Source organism: Leuresthes tenuis, unplaced genomic scaffold, assembly GCF_036924035.1.
Source record: "Leuresthes tenuis unplaced genomic scaffold, fLeuTen1.0.hap1 SCAF_4, whole genome shotgun sequence".
Classification (NCBI taxonomy): domain Eukaryota; kingdom Metazoa; phylum Chordata; class Actinopteri; order Atheriniformes; family Atherinopsidae; genus Leuresthes; species Leuresthes tenuis.
The window spans coordinates 14,229,639-14,249,683 of NW_027325358.1; the positions used below are offsets into that span (position 1 = coordinate 14,229,639).

The 20,045-nt window shown below is 41.3% G+C and overlaps 3 protein-coding genes across 5 annotated transcripts; 1 reads left to right on the forward strand and 2 right to left on the reverse strand.

The window, feature by feature from the left end:
* Positions 1-3,059: 3,059 nt before the first annotated feature.
* Positions 3,060-6,296, reverse strand: thumpd1 (THUMP domain containing 1). Its single transcript, XM_072384710.1, has 5 exons — positions 5,801-6,296; positions 4,791-4,968; positions 4,608-4,693; positions 4,023-4,185; positions 3,060-3,928 (listed from the first exon to the last, which is right to left on the reverse strand). Exons 1-5 carry the CDS (start codon positions 6,005-6,007, stop codon positions 3,603-3,605), a joined length of 960 nt encoding a protein of 319 aa, XP_072240811.1. The 5' UTR covers positions 6,008-6,296; the 3' UTR covers positions 3,060-3,602.
* A 166-nt stretch (positions 6,297-6,462) lies between these two features.
* eri2 (ERI1 exoribonuclease family member 2) lies at positions 6,463-11,666 on the reverse strand. Its single transcript, XM_072384711.1, has 9 exons — positions 11,559-11,666; positions 11,279-11,340; positions 11,115-11,195; positions 10,889-11,016; positions 10,638-10,800; positions 10,358-10,458; positions 10,036-10,117; positions 9,833-9,921; positions 6,463-8,375 (listed from the first exon to the last, which is right to left on the reverse strand). Exons 1-9 carry the CDS (start codon positions 11,579-11,581, stop codon positions 6,900-6,902), a joined length of 2,205 nt encoding a protein of 734 aa, XP_072240812.1. The 5' UTR covers positions 11,582-11,666; the 3' UTR covers positions 6,463-6,899.
* Positions 11,667-12,049: 383 nt separating this feature from the next.
* Positions 12,050-19,995, forward strand: LOC140305737 (RNA exonuclease 5-like). Of its 3 annotated transcripts, XM_072384714.1 has the most exons (18): positions 12,762-13,040; positions 13,172-13,298; positions 13,420-13,531; positions 13,734-13,841; positions 14,296-14,384; positions 14,849-14,964; positions 15,203-15,341; positions 15,902-15,996; positions 16,076-16,178; positions 16,276-16,364; positions 16,676-16,784; positions 17,078-17,194; positions 17,270-17,407; positions 17,512-17,604; positions 17,723-18,074; positions 18,170-18,369; positions 19,388-19,497; positions 19,581-19,995. In XM_072384714.1, exons 1-18 carry the CDS (start codon positions 12,778-12,780, stop codon positions 19,648-19,650), a joined length of 2,430 nt encoding a protein of 809 aa, XP_072240815.1. In that variant the 5' UTR covers positions 12,762-12,777; the 3' UTR covers positions 19,651-19,995. The 3 variants fall into 3 exon arrangements, with proteins under 3 accessions (XP_072240813.1, XP_072240814.1, XP_072240815.1); XM_072384712.1 differs by lacking the exon at positions 19,581-19,995 and adding an exon at positions 12,050-12,133 and having other exon boundaries at positions 18,170-19,405; XM_072384713.1 differs by lacking the exon at positions 19,581-19,995 and adding an exon at positions 12,063-12,133 and having other exon boundaries at positions 12,746-13,040; positions 18,170-19,405.
* Positions 19,996-20,045: the final 50 nt, after the last annotated feature.

Genomic DNA, 20,045 nt, shown 5'->3' on the forward strand with positions numbered 1-20,045 from the left:
TCAGTAAAATAACTTAATGTGCACCCTGCAGGCAAAATCTCTGCAGGCAAAACATCAACACAGTTCGAGTAAAGCAGATTAACCGAGTCCTTTGAGTAATCGTCTCCCTCTGCTTACTGCTACCAGAATTCTGTATTTTATATCATAGTACAGAATAAAACCTGCACAATCCCTTACAGACATAAAATACAGTATCTAAAATACTCAACATGGAATTCAAGGTTTACCTTGAAACATTATTTGTGGTAAACCTTAAACTACATCTTATCTTTGATTGTAAAACCCAGAATCAGTTAATTTCAGTAGCTTCAGCACTTACGGTGTGTTCTCTCAATCTGAATGTATGTTCACTGGAAACTGTCCACCGTTCATCCTTCTGCATCAAGAATTCACGTGTTAAAACTAGAAAAAACACATACTGTATTGTTCCTGTTTCTGCTGCAAAAAGAAGCTCAAACACCACAAAAGAGTAACCGATAAAGTGGAATTAAATAGTTTTTGATTAAGCTCGATTGCTATTTACACTGTCTTGAGTATAAAGTGCTAAATGTCATTTTTAGGGTTTCAGACTACATTTTCAGCTGCTGTCATGATTATCTTATAAACACGTGAGTGAAAGTAGACCTAGAGTCCTTGACATGTTCTAAAACTCAATGACTCGAGCCTCACCATTTTCATTCTGCTCAGAGAGTGCGATAAAGCCGCAGTTGTGAGGTGGCTGAGACCATTGTTTGGTTGAAGTGAGACAAATGAGACCCCGGAGAGCACTACTTAGCTACTCATAAAGGTCAGATATGGAGCCACACCAGTGGATGCTAATCCGGACCCCAGAGACTGTGTGCACATGCGCCTGTGGATGTAATTGTTTCACAGGCCTGTGACATTTAGACCTGAATGAGTGCAAAGTCCTGTGTGACACAACAGTGTACATGTGAGGTACACCTTTGGCTGGAAAACAGTGGCTTTAGTGCCCACAGGGGTTTAATTAGACATGGCCTTGGGGGTAATTAAAACATCAGAGACTCTTTTCTCATACAGACAACTACGTTAGGTTATTGCTGTAAAAAAAAAATCGTGTTTTTGGGATTTGGCTGAACATTTAAAGCTGTTAACCCCCCAGAGCCCCCAAATGAAAAAAGAAAAAAGATTAATAGTAATAACTGGGCGGTAAATTGTAATTACTCCCATGTTTTAACAACTTTTTCAAACTAATATAGTCATTAACAAACAATAATTCATTTTGCATTTGCTCTTACACTTATACTCTGCTTTCAGCAGACCACAGAAATACCATTATGAGGCATCACTGTATGTTTGCCATTATGCAGTCTAGTTACATAGTTAATTGGTATTTCACTAATAATACACTGAGAGGCTGATTTTTTTTCCCCCGCTTTCGATCGGAGGTGCAGGCTTGTCAGCAGGTCTCAACGACTGGGCCACCTGAGAGGCAGCAGCAACGTAATTTGAGAGTTTTCGCCGAACGTGGTGGAGATAACGATTGGTGGGTCACAGCAACAGTTCAGCCACAGTGTAATGAGCAGAAAAGGAATTCACAAATCACTTAATGCATGTGTGTGTGTGTGTGTGTACGTGTGTGTGTACGTGAAAGGGGCAGAGAACATGAACTGGAGGTTCTTGTAATGATTAATTATCACCACTGCAATGTATCCAAAACATAGCACAATTATTTTGAATTAGAGACATTTTCCCAGTTTCTCTTCTATGAAGATATTAATTTTTAATGTGTCCATCCACAAAACAACAAACTAAGCCATATCCCAAGGTGATATTGTAGCCTCAGAAAGGGAAGCTATAAAACTGCCCATGACCTATGGAGGAAGGCTCGGTGCATGCAAAGGACAGACTCTGGTTTATATTCTGACATAAAGCCGCGCTGTATCCAAAACTGAGCCAAGAGTCATCGATACAAGACCTTCTGCAAACACTAGAAAACACAACAAATACAAAATGGAAAGCAGCTCATATTGTATCATTTTTGGTCACTCTTAGATGGCTACTCTGGTCAAGATTGAAATCTTTCAGTAAATATCAGATGGACTTAGCACACACATTCATGTCCACTTCAGACGTTTTGATGTGCTTCCAAAACAGACTATCACAAGATTTTGCACGAATACAAATAAATATAAAAAAATTAACATCATGTCAAATTTTACACAAATCAACTTGAGTTGAATTCATTACATCAAAGATTACACATATTCCCAGCCGACAGTCACACATAGCAATGAAGTAATGATGGGAATTACATTTTAAAACCCCACAACGGTGTTTTCTTCACAATTAACAAATATCTGCTGGACAGTTATAAAATGGTTGAAACATTATGCGATGTAGTTAGAACAAAGGCTGTGATGCAGAAATATTTACATTTTTTTTCGTTAAATTGCTCATCCAGGCTGAATATCTAAAGCGTAAGTCTCCTATAATAAGCATGTCTTGGAATAGTGGGGCTTTAACTCCATCTTGTGGAGTAAACTGTAATTACAACTAGAATGGAACCCTCTATCAGTAAAGTGGCAGCGTACGTCCATGACTCCATTTTCCCCACAATCTAAGATGTTCCTCTCTTGAGTTGATACTAGAGAACGTCTGCCCTTATCTGTACAAGTAACACATGTGAAAAGAACTTTCTTAAGCGATGCTATTTTTGTCCTGCTGTTTGTTTACTGTATTAACAAGTAGCTCAAACCTGGAGTGTACATTCATGTCAGATCAAGTAGATTCTGGCAGAACATAAATATTCAGCCCTGACGGGAAACAATGTGTCAAATAGAGATGCTACAAATTCTAAAACACATGTAATTGTCTTACACTTCTACAACCCGCCAGCACAGAAGACCCACAGAAGTGTCCACCTTGAAACTTTGGTGACCGTCACAAGAATGAGACAAACACACAGAGGGACACCACTAAAAGTTTTAAAACATTATACTTGGCTATGAAAATTATGCTGTGATTTCAAAAGGTCTCTGTCCTTCCCTTCTTCCATCGCTACACCATGAAACATCATAAAATACGTAAAAAAAAAACCTTGAGAGAGATCAGTCAAACACAGGTGGCTTTAATTCAACAACTGGTTTAGAAAACAACGGTTACAAAAAGAAGACTGTCGTTAAATTTGACCAAAGTTAAGATGGTGGCATTAAGGAGTTTTTAAATGACAGGTATCTCCCTTATAACATCTGTGATGTGACAAACCTGTTGACCTGAGAAAAAAAACCTTTTTTTCTTGAAGTAAAATCATTCAAATTAGAATCTAACTGAAATCGAATTCATATTCATTTAAAAAAAACAAACAAACTGGAAGCTGGTCCAACTTTTAAAGCAAAATTATGATATGTGTTGATAATTCAGCTCAGTGAATCATTGTATGCCTGAAAGCTTTACGAAGAGATTAAAAAAAAACCCCAAGACATTAAATTATATTAGGATGCTTCTGACTCCTGCCAACCTCAGTATTTTTGACAAATCATGTTATCGGTTTATTTAAAAAAAAACAGCACTACGACATAAAGCGACTTAAGATGACGTCACACCAACTGGCTGTTTTTAAAAAAACAAAACAAAGTGCGCTCTCATTCCCTGCCACCTTCACCCTCATCAACCTCGTTCTGCGACACATTTTTGTCCTCGTCTTCTTCGCCCTTCCTCTCTTCTTTTTCGGTCTCCTCCCCAACGTGTTTCTCTTTCTGCTCGGTTGCGTTCGTATCCGTGTTTGCTGCGATCGCGTCGGACTTGGGTGCGTCTTCTTTCACTACTTCCTGCACATTGTACTTTCTATACAGTGTATAGTCTTTTACCACACTGATGCAACACACAGCCTTGATGACCTCTACAATGATTGTCAGTTCTGGGATTGTCAAATCCACCTTGTTTTTGGGGTTCAGCTTCCCCACAAGACCTACGGGGGGGGGGCCAAAAAGGACAGGTGAGATTCTGTCAGCAGGGGTGCAACAATCATGTAATGCATGGACACAAGGTGGGTCCAAGTCTACCTGCAATAGATTTGATGATTTCATCTCTCTTGTTGTGGCTGCTGTTGCGAGCCTTGAAGGCGATCTGGTAGGTCGCACAGTTTGGGGCTTTGAACCACGGCTCCAAGAACGTGGTCAGGTATTTCAGCATGTCTTCCTGGAAAGCCTTGCATGTTCCAGTAACCTGAAGGGAGACGAAAAGATCAGACATTACAGATAACAGCATGAAAAGTCAAATTACGTTAGCCTTTATGCTTCTAACATCTAGCCTGGTAGATGACAGAAGAGGCACAGTGATGTTCTGGTGCTTAAGGTGGGGAGGATTTAGCGATAAAGATGCAGATTGCAACAGACATAATAGATCTGCTTCGCTTTTCCTTTTCCAGGGGAGTGCAGCTTTGGTGGCTGCAACTAATGTGACAGATGTGAGAGAACAACTCCGGAGTCAGCGCTAAAATGCGACATGGCAGAATCTGTAAATGATATCGGTCATTTGAACGATAGCCTGACTCAACACCCCACGACTCCCTGTGTGGTTAACATTCTTCTCTGCTGCATTTCTTAAATAACTTTAACCACAGATTGAAATCAATTTTAGCTTCTCACTGGCAGCATTCGAAGAATCACACGCGACTTCTTCTTCTTGGTGGTGTGGAGATCAGACAGGATGTGATGAACCAGTTTATCAGATTCTAGGACAGAAAAAAAAAAAAACAGCAATGAAAGGCCTGAAAATGAATTAAAAAAAAAAAATCATCCACCTATAAATTGTACATTTAGAGTTCGTACCCAGGTTTTGAGTTCGGATGAAGATGACATTGTTTGCTCCACTGTCGAGTGCCCGGAAGCGCCTCTCCTGTTTAGTTCCAGATGCTTGCAGCTGTGCGACCTCCTTCTTCAGTGCAACATCAACATCTTCTTCTTCAGCCTCTTCTTCCTCGCCGCTGCTCCCATTGCCATCTGAAAGCTGTGATTGAGGGTGGAACTTTAATAATCTGGGAGTTATTCTTAATTATTTGCTGACCGGGCTAAAAATGTTTAGGCAGGCGAAAAGTTTCAGTGTAACTTCTACGTTAATATCAGGACGCAGAACGAGGCACTGTAACAAAATCAGCAGGCAGCAGCGGCTGATCATATCAGTATTGGTGAATACCAGCTGTGCAGACAGAAAATTCTTACTGGGTGGAAATCAGGTTGGCACAGAAACGATTTTTGCCAGAGTAGCACATAACTGTAAAGAGGTTATATAGTTCATCCTTTTTTTTTTTAAACCTTACTTTTTGCTCGCTCCCTTATAGGTGACTGCCGCATAGAAAATGCACAAATGTTGCCCTTGACTGATCCATTGAAATCAGGAGCAGTTTCTCGTGTTAAGCTTTCTGAATTCCTGGTAAAAGTCTAGAGTATTTCACATTATTTGCACAGTATCTAAACACATAAGATACCAATATATCTTAATTTTAATTAAGCATTTAGTATTTCTTGTAAAACATTTCAAGCTTGCTTTCATTCCTGTAGTTTTTGGGTCTGTAAAGAAGCCTCAATAGATATATTAATACACCTTCATTATACACACATACTCATACCCACAAGTGAACGCAACACTACCTCAGCATCCTTGTGTTGACACATTTCACATTTAGTTTCAGTTTTTAGAACACGACACAGTAGCTGCTGAAGGCTATTTATGCTTCAAATTTTAATTCAAGCAAATTGTTTTTTTCAGTCCTACTTTCAGTTCATGTAGCACTTAATCATAAGAACTCTTAGTATGTGAAAATGACTACTTCCACACTCACCTTCTCGGGGCCGTAGAGCTTGTCCGCGTATTCATTGAGCAGATTGAAGGCCTCCGCGGTGCACTTTCTCTCGTTCATGTTGCATGTGATGAGGATCCCCTGCATGCCCACCTCCAGCTCCCGGGAGCCCTTCCACCGCTTGTTGTGGTGACCGACCGCATAGTGCTTCTTGCTCCGTTTCCTGGAGTCGTTTTGCGCGGCTGACATGTTACCGACGGGCTTTCCAGCAGATATGCTGTCGAAATCGCGGGTGTAAGCACACCAACAGCCGGTTACGCTCTCGTTTCGCTTGTTTAGCCGTTAGCTTCGCTAGTTAAGCTAACTCAGGCTTTCTAAGGTCTCAGAGCTGCAGCGCTCTCGGTGTGAAAACCTTGAGGAGTTAGTAGATTCGGGCAATTTACAACCCCCACATGTGTTCAGGTTAAACTTATAAATGGATCGAGGCAGGACGTCTCAGTCACAACATTGCACGTTTGTGGGTAATACCCTACGGTGTGTGAGGAGGGACAAAAAGCAGCGCCCAGACCAAAGCGCAGAGGCTTTATCATCACAAAATCATTTATTTGAGCTTTAAAGCAGAATAAAAATTAACATTTCACATTTGCTGTACAACACAATTAACATTTTCTAATCAACACAGTAAATGACGATTTTGACTGAAACATTCATATTTTTCTACTAAACATTTGATAAACTTACCGCAAGTGCTAGGTGTTGTTTTAAAGAAAGTGTAAAAGTAAAAAATTCCAACGTGCTAAATACAGTGATGGCACATAAATTATAAAGCAAATAACATATTTTCTTTTTGACAATGAGCATACATCTTTATTTTTTACATGATAAGTTAATGCAGGCATTGATCTGACAGCAGTTTTACTTCATAAAAAGAGAACTTTCAAACATGCTAGCGGAATAAATTAAATCTCTCTTCTTGTCTCCAAACCTCTTTCTTCAGAGGTTTTCCTTGTTAAAAATATTACATGAAAAGTGGACACCAGCACACAAAGGAAAATAGAATCATTCAAAACCCATAGTTTTGTTTTTGTGTCGGCATGTCGCTGTGACTGATGTGTGCTCGTGCAGATGCTTCTCCAGCTGCTCAACAGCTTTTTCTCAATGGTGCTCTGTGGGTTGGACGCTGGGAGACAGAAGAATTAATCTGACAGAGAGACACAGAGGACCTAACAGCAGGAGAAGTACTCCTCATCAGAGCAGACTCCCACTTAAAAAACTCGCACCCTTTCTCCATCCTACCTCCGCCGCCTGAGCGGCGGACCGCACAGCAATAAAACCCCCGTCCGTGGTTTGGGCCTCCGTTTGACACAAGCTGCCGCTTTGCACGGCGCCCGCACGCACAAAGAGGGGAGGTGATCTTCTGCGGTCCTTTAGCTGGAACAGAAACCCGGGAGCGATTGGTACAGCAGGAAAGTGTGTTGGCTGACAAAGAGGAGAGGATGCTGTTGGAGGTGTGCAGAGAACCAGATGAAGAGCGATGGGAAGACCCTGCAGCCTGCTTTGCTGGCTCAGAGTAGATGGTAAAAGATGTCTTAAGAGGCTGTATGCGTTTCGTGAGGATTGGTTTGGGCCTGACGGAGGAGGTGTTTGGGGTTGAAGTCTTTCTTGGCACAAAGGGCTTCGGCTTGACTGGAGAGGGCATATTTGTCTTTTCATTTTTACTAAGTCCTTCAAACTGGAGGTGAATGTGATCAGAGCTTCTAAGGCCTGCTTTGCGCCAATTTAAATTGCTCCAATTAACAGGTTTAGGCACAGCAAAATATGCTGTCGTTGGCTGTATCATTTCCTTTGTGCGAGTCGAGAGCTCGATAGGCGAGTTTGATGTCTTCGTAGATTGACGGATGACTGATGAATCACTGGTGATATTTTGCATTTCAGAGTTGCGTCCAGCACTCACAGAGCCTCTCATCTTATCCTCCACTGTGGATTGATGTGCCGGTGAGTGTGAATGAGATAGCTCTTCCCACTCATAACATCCACTGTCAAAATCTGAAATGTACTCCGGGTCACACTCTCTGTCTGTTACATTTATAACATCATCACCCTCCAACATCACATCATCATAAGAGCCACACCTCTCCTCCGTTTCCACTAAGAGTTCTGCTTTCTCCTCCTTTTCATCCACAGGTCCCGTTTTTGAGGCTTGGTCCCGCTGAGGCAGATTTGAAAAGCAGCTGACGGTCGTAGGGCACAGAACATGGCCACTGTTATTGTGCGTTGAGGTACAGTTTATCAAAGCTGTGGCTGAAAGGTTAACAGCACTCTGTGTTGAAGCTGACCCGCGGCTGCGTCCCCACAGTGGCGCTGGTGTGACACTCAGCAGCGTCGTTGGTGAAATCAGGCTCCGACACATTTGAACGTTGGGAATATTTGAGTTTCCCTTTGTGTCTGCATTTCTTGTAACGTCCTCTGAACATGACTGTTTTTGAATAGTTTTGAGAGGAACTTTGGATGATAAGAGTTTGGACACGTTTTCTTTTTTATTGATATCCAGATTTTCTTTCTGGTTTTCTGCAGCACCGGTGGCGCTTCCAAACGCGGCTTTGACCATCACTGGGGTCTACGAGGAGGAAGAAGAAGAAGAAGAGAAGATATCTATCAGTCACTTTAAAGTAAAACCTCCACTTGAGGCAAATACTTACAGCCAAATACATAGGGGCAGCTGTAGCTCAGCACGAAGAGCAGTCGCCTACCAATCGGAAGGTCGGTGGTTCCACTCCGGGGCCACATGTCGAAGGGTCTTTGAGCAAGACACTGAACCCCTGCTGATGCATCCATAGGTGTATGAATGTGTGTGAAGGTAGTAGAAAGCACTGCGTAGCTCTGTGGACTAACATGTGCCGTATGAGTGTGTGAGTGAATGTGGTGTTAAAGCGCTTTGACTGGTCAGCCAGACTAGAAAAGTATTTACACAGTATTTATACCATTTACAGCGGTGCAAGAAAGTTTGTGAACCCATGATGCCACAACGTTTCAGAGATAAAATAAGCTTCCCCAGGTGGAATTGGGTGTTTTCCTTTCACGAAACAATATTCCTTCGATTTAAAAACTGTTTTATTGTGGTTTCATTAAATATATAACAGCCCATCGTTTTTCCTAACAGCTTTCTAGATGGTTCCTGCAATCTTTTTGCAAAGTGCAACAAGGTTTTTTTTTTTCTTTGAAGCAGTGACTCTTTCCTTGCAGCACAGCCATGTGCACCATCGTTGGAGTTCAATGTTCCCCTGATGGTGTGCTCATGAACATTAACATTAGTCAATGTGTAAAAAGCCTCTTGTACTCCTAGACTACTACACTTATCTCTTGGAGCGACCTTTGTTGGTGAATCCCTCCGAGGGAGAGTAACAATGTTCCTGAATTTCCACCATTTGTTCACAATCTTGTCTCTGGAGCACTCAGCTCCTCAGAAATCTTGCTCGTCTGTGCCTTGATACACTTCCATGTTTATTGAAGTATATCATATTAAAGAAGAGCATCCTCTCACACCTGATTGTCAACCCACTAACTGAAAACATCCAACTCCAATTTCACCTCCAGACTGACTGCTGATCCTGAAGGTTCATATTTTTGTTGCTCAAGGAAATCTTATCGCCATCAGAAATGTTTCTCTGGCAAATAAACCACTGGCTTTAACATTTCTGTCTGAATTGTGTCATTAGGTTCTCTTTAGATTTATTTAGGGTGTGTATGAAAATCTGCTGATTTGTTTGAGGTTAAAGTAAAAATATGAAATAAATGAAAATCCAAAGAGATCACGAAATCTCAAGCACCACTGAAATAATCACGCCTTTACTTCCACAAGCCCCAACACAATTTCTGCAAGATTAAAGTACAAAATAAGTTACAAAGCAGCAAGATCAGCATTTGCCGCAGCCCAGTTTTCTGTTTATTTATATAAATAAGTTTTAAATTGCGTAATCTTTCTACATATAAAATCTTCAGCACAAAAACGAGGTTCGTCCTTTAAAAACCTCTGGAGGGATTTCAGGAGTCGGGGTTCATCGGGCGGCCACTCACCCTCTCCAGGCTCCGAGTGATCCTCATCACACACCCATCTCTCATCATTCTTGCTGCCAGCTGAGCGGTATTTCGGGCGTCATCCAAACCTGAGGTGGATATAGAGGGACGATGAAGAGGGGGTGAAGGTGTTCTATATGTAGATATATCTCGACTGGAGAATTTTCACTTATGATTTTCGTTTTTTTTTTTTTAATTCGTACCAGAATGTTCTCTCCCAGAAAACTGTATTCCTAGATCTTGAAGCGCCCCGTTCAGGCCTTTGGGTTTCCTGTTGTAAAAGAGCTGTAGATACCAAAAAAATAACAGAATTGGAAACAGAAACATACTTATTCCCGCTTTGTGCAACTGTAAATTTGAAAAAAAAAATGTGGTCACACTAAGACAAATAAGCATATTGTATTGTTGTCTCTGTTAATATAGATGATAATTTACTGGTATTTTAATTATCTGATTACAAAAAAAAAGAAAATAGTATAAAAGACAGAGAAGGTGAAAAGATACAACAAATAAAGCGGCATTTACCCTGTATGTGCTTCTCAGGTCTATCCAGCTGTTCAGAACATCTGGTTTGTGAAGCTGCTTGCGTTTACACTCGTACTGCAAACAAACTCCAAGATCCCAGTCTAATATGGGACGAAGATGAAGGCACATTCAATTAAAAGTGTTCTAAATCATTTTTTTTTCTAATAGTTTTCAACAGTTAATCTCGCTTGTATGTTTAGCCTCATCATAATGATTATGATGAGGATCGTGTAGTTTAACAGCAAAAAAATACATGTACACAAATACAAGCTACTTTTACCTGACCACGTGAGGAAAGCACACATCTTCGGTGAAGGCGAAGGAGCCGGACCTGCCTGCCGTTTGTTGGGAAACGCCACTCCCGCCTCGAGCTGCAGGTTTTGCAGCCAGCGGTTGAACCGCGAGAGACAGATCTGAAGGGGGATTCCAGCCTCCACTTGAACCTGTTAGACATCACATTGCTATATGTAATGTTAAACTATATACCGTACCTGACTCTGTACTCAAACTCTTCTGCCAAAGCACAAAAACCTGTGTAATGCCAGTGAGCTCAGTGCAGAACTCAGACAGAATGGGGTGTTCCTGGGGTTGAACGTAAGCGTGAAACTCAGACTCAACCTCCCCTGTAGATGTGTTCAGGAGAACAGCAGGGAACTCAACTGCAGAAAGGGAGAAAGGACAGATGGTGACGGCAATAATTGTGGAGAAAAAAAAAAAAAGCTTATTTCAAAAGCTGAATCTCAAATATGTTACTTACTAATTTCCTGGCTGCAGTTATTTTTTTCTCTCCAGCAAGTGGACTCAAAGTCAATCACAATCAAGTACGAAAATATTTGATCTGAAAGAAAAAACGGTCTTTACTCCTGTGGAAATAGTTAAGATCAGGTCTAAACTAATGAAATGTGAAATGATCGCACTCACTGGATATCACTGATTTCTTTGACCCGGAAGACTGACTCCGCTGCCTCAACAATCCTAATTTTCTAGAGTTTAAAAAGCCATTGTTAGTCCAAATGAACAGAAACTTCACCAGAAACTGCAAAACCACAAACAATGCTATGACAGAGCATTCAACTGCAAAATTTGGTGTATAAACTATTTATAAGAAGGTATATTCGTCGCATTTAAAGGCTTAAAATGTGTAAATCTCCAAAAAGTCAGAATTCGATTCATGAACGTCTTTTACGGCGAATTCACTTACTTCGCCAGTTTCTTTGTAGACATAGCTGTCACTTGAGTTGGAGCCGGTGAGATTTTTGTTAGATCTCTAAAACAGAGAGTCTTTGGACCGATCTCAGGCTCTGATCTCAAACTGAAAAATAGCGCTTTCTTTTTTAAAAATGTGTAACATTAATGTTTCTGAGCTCGATTAGCTGGTTCTGCAAGTCAGCAAGATCGAAACAAACAGTCGATCATAGAAAAATCTGCTGTTTTTATCGAAAGCAACAGAGCTGCAGGACAGCATTTTATTTCAGAATAAAAGCCCATAGTAGAAAGATTAACCTTGGATATTTCATGCGTCACTTACAGGCCAGCATGTCTGTGTCACTCATAGACATAAACTAAGAAAATAAAACCGTAAAACGGCATAAAAACTACAGATTCGCCACTATATACGCGTCACATAATACTCAATGATTTTATTACGAAAGTTGCAGAACGGAAGTACTGTCAACGTTTTCCGCTTTCACTGTAACGTGCTTTAGCAATGTGTTACTAACCTCAAGCACTGTTGGAGCTGTGGTGGTATGGACTCAGCTGGACCTTTAACACCTGGTATTTTTGCTTAATTTTACACTCTTAACTGTTCCAAAGACTACGGAGTACTCAGAAACTATAAATGTGTGTGACATGTTTAAATAGTTTACAAAGTGTTTAGCTACATAGTGTTTCTGCTACTCCAATGATAAAACACGAAATTGAGCCTCAGGATGTTTAAGCAGTGGTACCCAAAGCCCCTTATATGGTTAAAATACTTACGAAATTTTGAACAGTCATCTGATATTTGCTATAGTTTTGTATTGGTATATATACTAGTTGAAATACTTGTTTCAGTAGCTATCTATCATGCTGTATAGTCTTAATTACATTTCAAATTATGTTTCATAAAGATTTCTGTTTGTGCTTAGTTTGAACTGAAACGTACAAATCTATAACTTTGCTAAACAAGTGTCAAATTAAGTAAATAACCAAAATCCTGATAAAGCATAACTGACATTGTTTGATTAAAATTTTCATGATAGTAAACGTTACTGACACACATTAGGAAATGCATAATAGATTTTATGGTTTGATACGGAGTTCTTCCAGCCCAAGTAAGAGTTGGATTTTTCTACTTTCATCGATACCTACGAACAGTGTACATTTGCAATGTGTTTTCATATATAGTTTTACCCCTCTGAAGAAACATCAGCTTGAACATGGAGCCTTCCTCATCATCGTCAGCAGCAACAGCGAGCAGCAGAAAGAAAAGAAAGAACAAAGCTCCCGAAGCACATGAGGAGGCCAAAAGATTGAAGGCAGATCCAGGAGGTGATGAAGCGCCGCAGTGTGGACGTCCCTCTGGTTCACCGAGGATCTCACCGCTGCTCGACCGCCTTCAGCAGCCAATCACACTGACTGAGCTGACAGAGCTTCTCCATTTTGCTGCTCTGGGGAAAAAAGGAGGCATCAAACAGCCCAGGTAATGACAGGTGGCAATAATGTGTCACATAATTCTCTGTAATTAACTTAGTGTCCCTGTACTTCAGTCATTAGACTTGAGAAATACATTATTTCTTGTCTTTTTGGTCTGCATCCTCCTGCTTCTACCAGTTGGTGCCGTCTCAGCCATCAAAGAAAGGTTGGGGGTTTAAACATTGTGATTGTGGAAGGTCTGACACAGAGTGACTTCTACAAGAACTACCTCACCATGAAACACCTTCGGACCAACTACACCTCTGTAAGTAACCACCGGAGAGAGCGTGATTGTACCGGCATAGATTACGTAAAGTAAAGAATTCTGTTCATTGCGGTGTATTTCTTTTTTAAATTTTATTTTGTTTCCAATTGAATTCTTATAGAGGGTCACCTTCACTCCGTCATCTAACAACGTAGCCTCTGAAATCTTCAGCAGGGAACTTCCTAAAGTGGACTTTTTATCTTTTTCCAAACCAGACGAGAAGCTGCATAGAGGTGATCAAAAATGACTACCCTCACCAGTGGGCTTGTCCAGTTCATGTTTTTGTGTGTTCTTGTCTGTAATTGTCATATGAATACTCATCACATGATGATGCCATTTAGTCAGATATATTATTTCTCATAAAGTTTTTTTTGTGTGTTTTCACTCTTTGCAAATTTGCTCGTATTTGCGGGGTTATTTTCTGTCCTGCTGCAGCGGTGAAACATCACCCGGTTATCACAACTTACGGGACTCGAAGGAGAGGATTAACTGCATTTCTTCTCAGCCAGGAAGAGAAGATGAAGAACCACTATCCCATCGAGGGTGAGGAAAGTTTAGTTTTGCATTTGGAAAACGCATGTGTACGCACTGGGAATTAGATGGCCTGTTTGTTTTGTGTAGTTTTCATTGACCTTTCTTTTGTTTTTCCAACTGATTAACCCAGAAAACAAAACTGATGCTTTAACAATGATGGGTCACTTTGTCACTAGATCACAGCAAGGCAAACCAAATTTGAATGATGTACATGTGAAAGCAACATTCCTCTGACTCTTTCGAGTCATTTTACTGCCACAGCGCTCCAAACTGTGTCATTGCCTTTTATCTACATGCTCACACTCAAATATTCAGTTATTTATTTAATATCTATCCACACTAGGAGTTCAGTTTGGTAAGTGAAAACTCAAATTCAGTGAGGACAAAATGAATGTTCAAATTTAGGCAGCTCAGCATGCTCATGGTGTCGTTCTCACCTTTCTTTTTGTGTCTTTTGACATAGGAATGCCAGCCTTTGAGGACTTTGTGAGCACAGACAGCGCTGAGTCTGTAACCAACTGCAGCCCTCTGTATGGACTTGACTGTGAAATGGTGAGGTGCTCTTAAATATATGATCAACTCTCCCTTTTACCACAGAATCCTTTCCTCTCACAAGTTGTGTGATTCACAGTCTTTATGGCAATACATACTCACTTCTTAAAACCAGATACTGTCCAAACTGTTGACTGGATATCTCTTTTTAAGCATCTGCTTTTCCTTCCCCACTGTTTCCTAGTATTTAATTGTGCTTAACTGTGAATTGGAAACATCTGCTCACCTGGCGTTGATATTCCACTGATCTGGCCTGTTTGTAGCTGCAGTGGTTCAAAGTTACCTGTGATGCACTTTGAGAAATGACAGTTAAAATCCATTGTGCAGCTGCACAAATAACCAAATTCATACCACTCTTTGTCATCCAGCTACTCCTACATTTTTTTTTTATTATATTTTGAGTTATTACATTTCTCCTACGGCTGTTCCAAGCAGTTTATCATTGTGTTTATGTTGCGTTTCAGTGCCAAACAGAGAAGGGATATGAGCTGACTCGTGTCTCTCTGGTGGACAGTGATGGGAATTGTGTGCTGGATGATCTTGTGAAACCCCAGAACCGCGTCTTCAACTACCTCACAAAGTACATTTACAGGCACACTCTATCTCTCTCTGTCTCAGAGAGAAAACACACACACACACATCTGTGGACAAAATTAAGCTTTATGGCCATGCTGTACAAGAGGGGATCTGCAGCAGCCCTCCTGCAACTGATATGAAATTGGTTACATCTTTTAGGCGCGTGTAAAGGCAAAGTTTTCCATTTTGTTGACAACATTTAGTCCTATGCTCAAATGTTAAAACACATTTCTTCCTAACAGGTTCTCTGGTATCACTCCAGCGATGTTGCGACCCATCAAAACCACCCTGCAGGATGTTCAAGCAAAGCTTAAAATGCTGTTGCCAAGAGACGCAGTTCTGGTGGGCCATTCCCTCAACAATGATCTCGTGGCTCTAAAAGTGAGTAGTCATCTTTAGGTGTCTGTTTCCTCAGTGTGTAACAACGATTAACAGGAAAGATCGAGGTCTGATGGAACAGGAAAGGTTTCTGCTCGTATGATTTGGTAAAAAGCTAAGCTAAACCCCCCGTCTGACCGCAAAAGCAGACACTCGAGTGGTGGTGCACTGATCTGCTGTGCAGTGACACCTGCACAAATATGAGAGTCAAGAGTCATCAAAAGAAAACCTTTTCTGAGCAGATAAAAAATGTTCCTTCGATGCTTTGTTGGGTTATTGTGAACATGTCTGAAACAACAAAGTTGAGACACAAAAAGATGAATGGATACCTATAAGCAGGACTCAGGAGCCAGATGCTGGTAACCTGACTGCTGGTTATTATTTTAAGGTTACATTTTGTCATCACTATAGTAATAATTCAACATTACCCAAGTACTTCATAATGTCCCAGTAGTCATTTTTAGATAATCTATGAGTAATTTTTTCTCTAGTTTCAAGCACAGACCCAGAAGTTTTTTACAATTTAATTTTTGACCCATATTGTCTCCTTGTCCTCCCTGCAGCTTATCCACCAACATGTAATTGACACCTCCCTGCTGTACAGGAGAGAATTTGGACGGAAGTTTAAGCTGAAGGTCCTGGCGGAGACGATACTTAAGTGAGTTCTTGTTTCTCGGTCTCTGTGAGCCTCTCTCACCCACCGAGAGTAATGATTAGATTTTCTGTTCACATCCCAGGAGGCAAATCCAGATGGAAGAGAAGAACGGTCATAATCCCACCGAGGATGCTGTGGCAGCCCTGGAGCTGGCTCAGTACTTTATCAAAACAGGACCTCGTAAGGTAGCTTAAATTGCCCCCCCCCACACCCTTTCGGAAAAAAACCCCCAACAAAACGCACACACAAATGAGCAAATATTTTCTGCTTCCTCTTTGTTAGGTTGTGGAGCTTCATCTGGAGGAGCTGTGGGGATACAAAATAGAAGAAGAGTCCACTGACTGCACATCTGCACCAGCACCAAGTTACAGGTGCGGCATATTAAACCTCTATTCTTCTGTTTTACATCTCTGACCTAGTTGCCCAGCAGAATCAATGATTTACAAGGACTGCATTCATAAATCGACTGTAAACAGGGAACACCCACGAATAGAGACATGTTCAGCCAGATTTCCACTATGCTGTCAAGTACTGAAACATTAGCCCACTGAAGCATTAATTCAGCTCTAAATTGTCCCTCGGTGTGAGTGTGAGTGTGAGTGTGAGTGGCCCTGTGGTGGACTGGCGACCTATCTAGGGTGTACCTTATCTGACAGATTCTCCATCGTTCTTGCTTGTGCAGGTTTGCTGACATACTGCAGACACTTGGTCGGTCTGTGGCCTTTTCAGGGAAGCGTGCTGACATTTCACTGGATCTGTCAAACCAGCACTGGTACAACTCTGACAAGGAGGTGAGAAGTGAAATGTTACAGCTTTTGACTAACTTGACGAAGACTTGCTTTTCTCTGCTTCACCAGTATGTTAGACATTCCTCTGCATTATGTTCTGATTATATCAAGGCATGTATAATCTTTTATGTCAAATGTCATTTTTGGGTAATTGTACACCAGCAGCGTTTAACATCGGCTGCATTACTTTCTCTCACTCACTCCATGTATTCCTTCTTGTTTGCCCTCCCTGTCCTCCCCTAAACTCTTCCACCCTCTGCTCCTTTGTCTTTTCGCCTGAATCCTCTCTGCTGTAGGTGTTGGCATCGTTCAGGAAACAGACAAAGAGTTCCTACCTCTCTGTCCTCCAGTTTTCTTCCTTCGCAGCCCACCTGACGAGGCGCTTCCCTCACCAGGAGCAGCTCTACCGGAGTGTGAGGAATTCAACGTTTTGCATTGTTGCACGTGGGGTTGTTTCGGATGTACAACTGGCTGTGTTTATGCTGCAGGTGTGTGCGAATCTGCGGGATATGTGTGTGGTGTTTGCCGGGCCGCTCCCTGCAGGCTTCACCAAGAGGGAAGTGAGGCAGCTGTTTCGCTGCTGTGGCCCAGTTAGGAAGATCCAAATGTTGAACACAAGTTTCAGAGTACGTCTTGTTTAACAATCTATTTTTCTTTCTGTCAGCGCTTACTACTATCTTTTTTTGGCCTCTATTTTGTTTTTGGTTGAGCGTCATTATTTGGTTTCCAGGTTCATGCAGAGGTAGAATTTGAGCTACTGGAAGGAGCAACGCTTGCTTTAAAGACTCTGAATGGACTCTGCGTGCTGGGTCAGCCCATCAAGGTAGCTCTTCCTCCTCTTTTCTTTTTGTCCTCTTACTTCTTTTTAACATTTCTTACGCTTTACATCACAGTTTTCCCAGAGCTTGTTGAGAGTTGTAAAAGCGTTTCTTTTATTCTAGGTGCAGAGGCCGATGTGCGAGTCGATGCTAGACTTGGATCTGAATCTTGACACTCTGCTGGGCGATACTCTGAATACCAATCTCCTCTACGCTGCTAAACTAAGTCCGCATGTTGCTGAACGCGTAAAGTTTAATGGACACGCACTCGATGCAAAATGTTCCGGTGTCACTGGCGTTAAAACGGCAAACGGGTCGCTGCCGGCTAAAATAAATGGTAAACAGCTGCAGCTCACTACGACCTCATCGAAACTGTCCGAGGAAAATGTCCGAGAGATGTTCAGCCGCTTCGGTGCGCTGGAGAGCGTCATCCTGCCCGCCAAATTGGAAAAACGTGCAAGATACGCATGTATAAGTGAGTTATAATATCTATTCGCACTTGTTGGTTAGCAAGTGTAGGAGTTCCCACAGTTTGAGTACAGTTCTAACCCAAATATGTCTGCTTAACAGAGTTTGAGAGTTCAGAGGGCAAGCACGCAGCCCTCAGCTCTTCAGAGGATCTGCTGAAGGACAACTACCTAATCTGTCCATCCCTGACTCCTCCTCACCTACCGTCATGGGCCGCCGTGACAACTGCATTGACTACAAGAGAAGCAGGCGGGGTGGCGGCAGGGGAACAGAGGACAGCCTGCATGAACAACAGTTCTGAGGCACGGATAAGATCAAATCCTTTTTTTTTTTGTGATGCGATGGTTTGGTTTCATCTTGTTCCAACCCGGTTCAAACATCGTAGCTGGGATTGTTCCGACTCCCAGCCTGTCCTCACAACAACTCTTTTAGAAAGTAAAATCTGAGTGATTATTGATTAGTGACGTAATTAATGCAACAGCTTAGAGTAGTTTATATGTCGTCTAAATTATTATTTTTTTAAAGCATGAGGCAGGGAAACAGAGGAAAACAACTGTAAAAATGATTCAGAACAAACACATTCAGACTCACAAAGTCACCAGAATCTCTACAGGTGTTGTTGTTTCGGGTTTACGGAACCTGTAGGACTCCTTTTAGAGTTGGCTGCCTAGCTTAAGTGAAGTGTGTCCACTAGCTCTTTGAAGAAAACTCCATACTCCACAGTAAAGCACAACAGTGAAGGGTGCCTGGGTAGAGATCAGACTAAAACCTAATACTACATCTGTGTGGAGACCTGAGGATAGCAGTTCAAAAATGATTCTCGACCATTCTGATGGGGCCGGAGAGGATTTGTCTGGAGAAACCATCTCATCTCATCATGTACATAGCCTGTAGCAAAGGAGAAAATGTAATCGCTGTCAGAAGGGCTTGAGCAACACTCAGAATGCTTTTGATCAGGTGAGATTTCAGTTTTTGATTTTAAACCTTCCTCCCATGAAGAGAATTGTACAACTCACAAGTGTGTGTGTAGAAAGTGAAGTCCTGACTTCCACTTTGTTGTAGCTCATTTCACCAGAAAGTTCAGTTCCATAAGTTGGTAAGTCCAAAAGGTGTTAAATAGTTTGGATGTTTTACAACCTGACCAATTTAAAACTGGAATTTCAGTTGTTTTGGCCTTGTGGCAGCAGAAGAAATCTAAGAAATTGGATGTTTTAAGAGTCCAGTTTCAACTGACGAGTATCTTTTGTAATTTAATTTGAAAAAAACAAAAACACACAGCACCTGATATGTAACGATCACTCCAACATGGAATATTTATAGGATCAGGAACTGGACCTCATGATGAAGAAGCTCGACCGCCGGCTTGAAAAAGTGTTCCGCTTCCTCCCAGGTGGCACCTTGTCCGTGGTGTTGCTGCTCGGTCAGACAAGGTAAAAACTCTCCCAGTGTTAGTCATGAATCATTAGCCAGTTTGATATTTCTGAACTACATTCTGCCCTTTTTCCTTTCCCAGCACAAATGGTCAGCATCCAGGTTTGTGTCTATTGGAAGTTAAACGAGGGCCTGAGGAAAAAGGAGAATAAACCAAAAAGTCTCCACCGGATCATGGAATAAAATGAACTTCCTAAAATAAAACTTTTAATGATACTTTGAACAGTTTTGCTGAAATAGCCAAGAGCAGTTTTTTTGTATCTTTTTTTTTTTTTTTTTTAAAACAAAGACTAAGTCGATGAAATTGATTAATGTACATCAAATGACTCATTTAAGCCCAGTTTTTGGCTATGCCATTACAACTGCCCAGAAGTCGAGTTTTGTAGGTGCCTTGTATAATTCTGCTTGTCTTAATTCCAACAATTATTCCAGATGTTCACAACATTAAATTATATCCTTATGAACTCGTTTCAAAGTGACATTTGTACCATGATGTTTTTCAGCACAGCAGTTTGAAAACAGAAAATAAAAAAAAAATTCAATCACA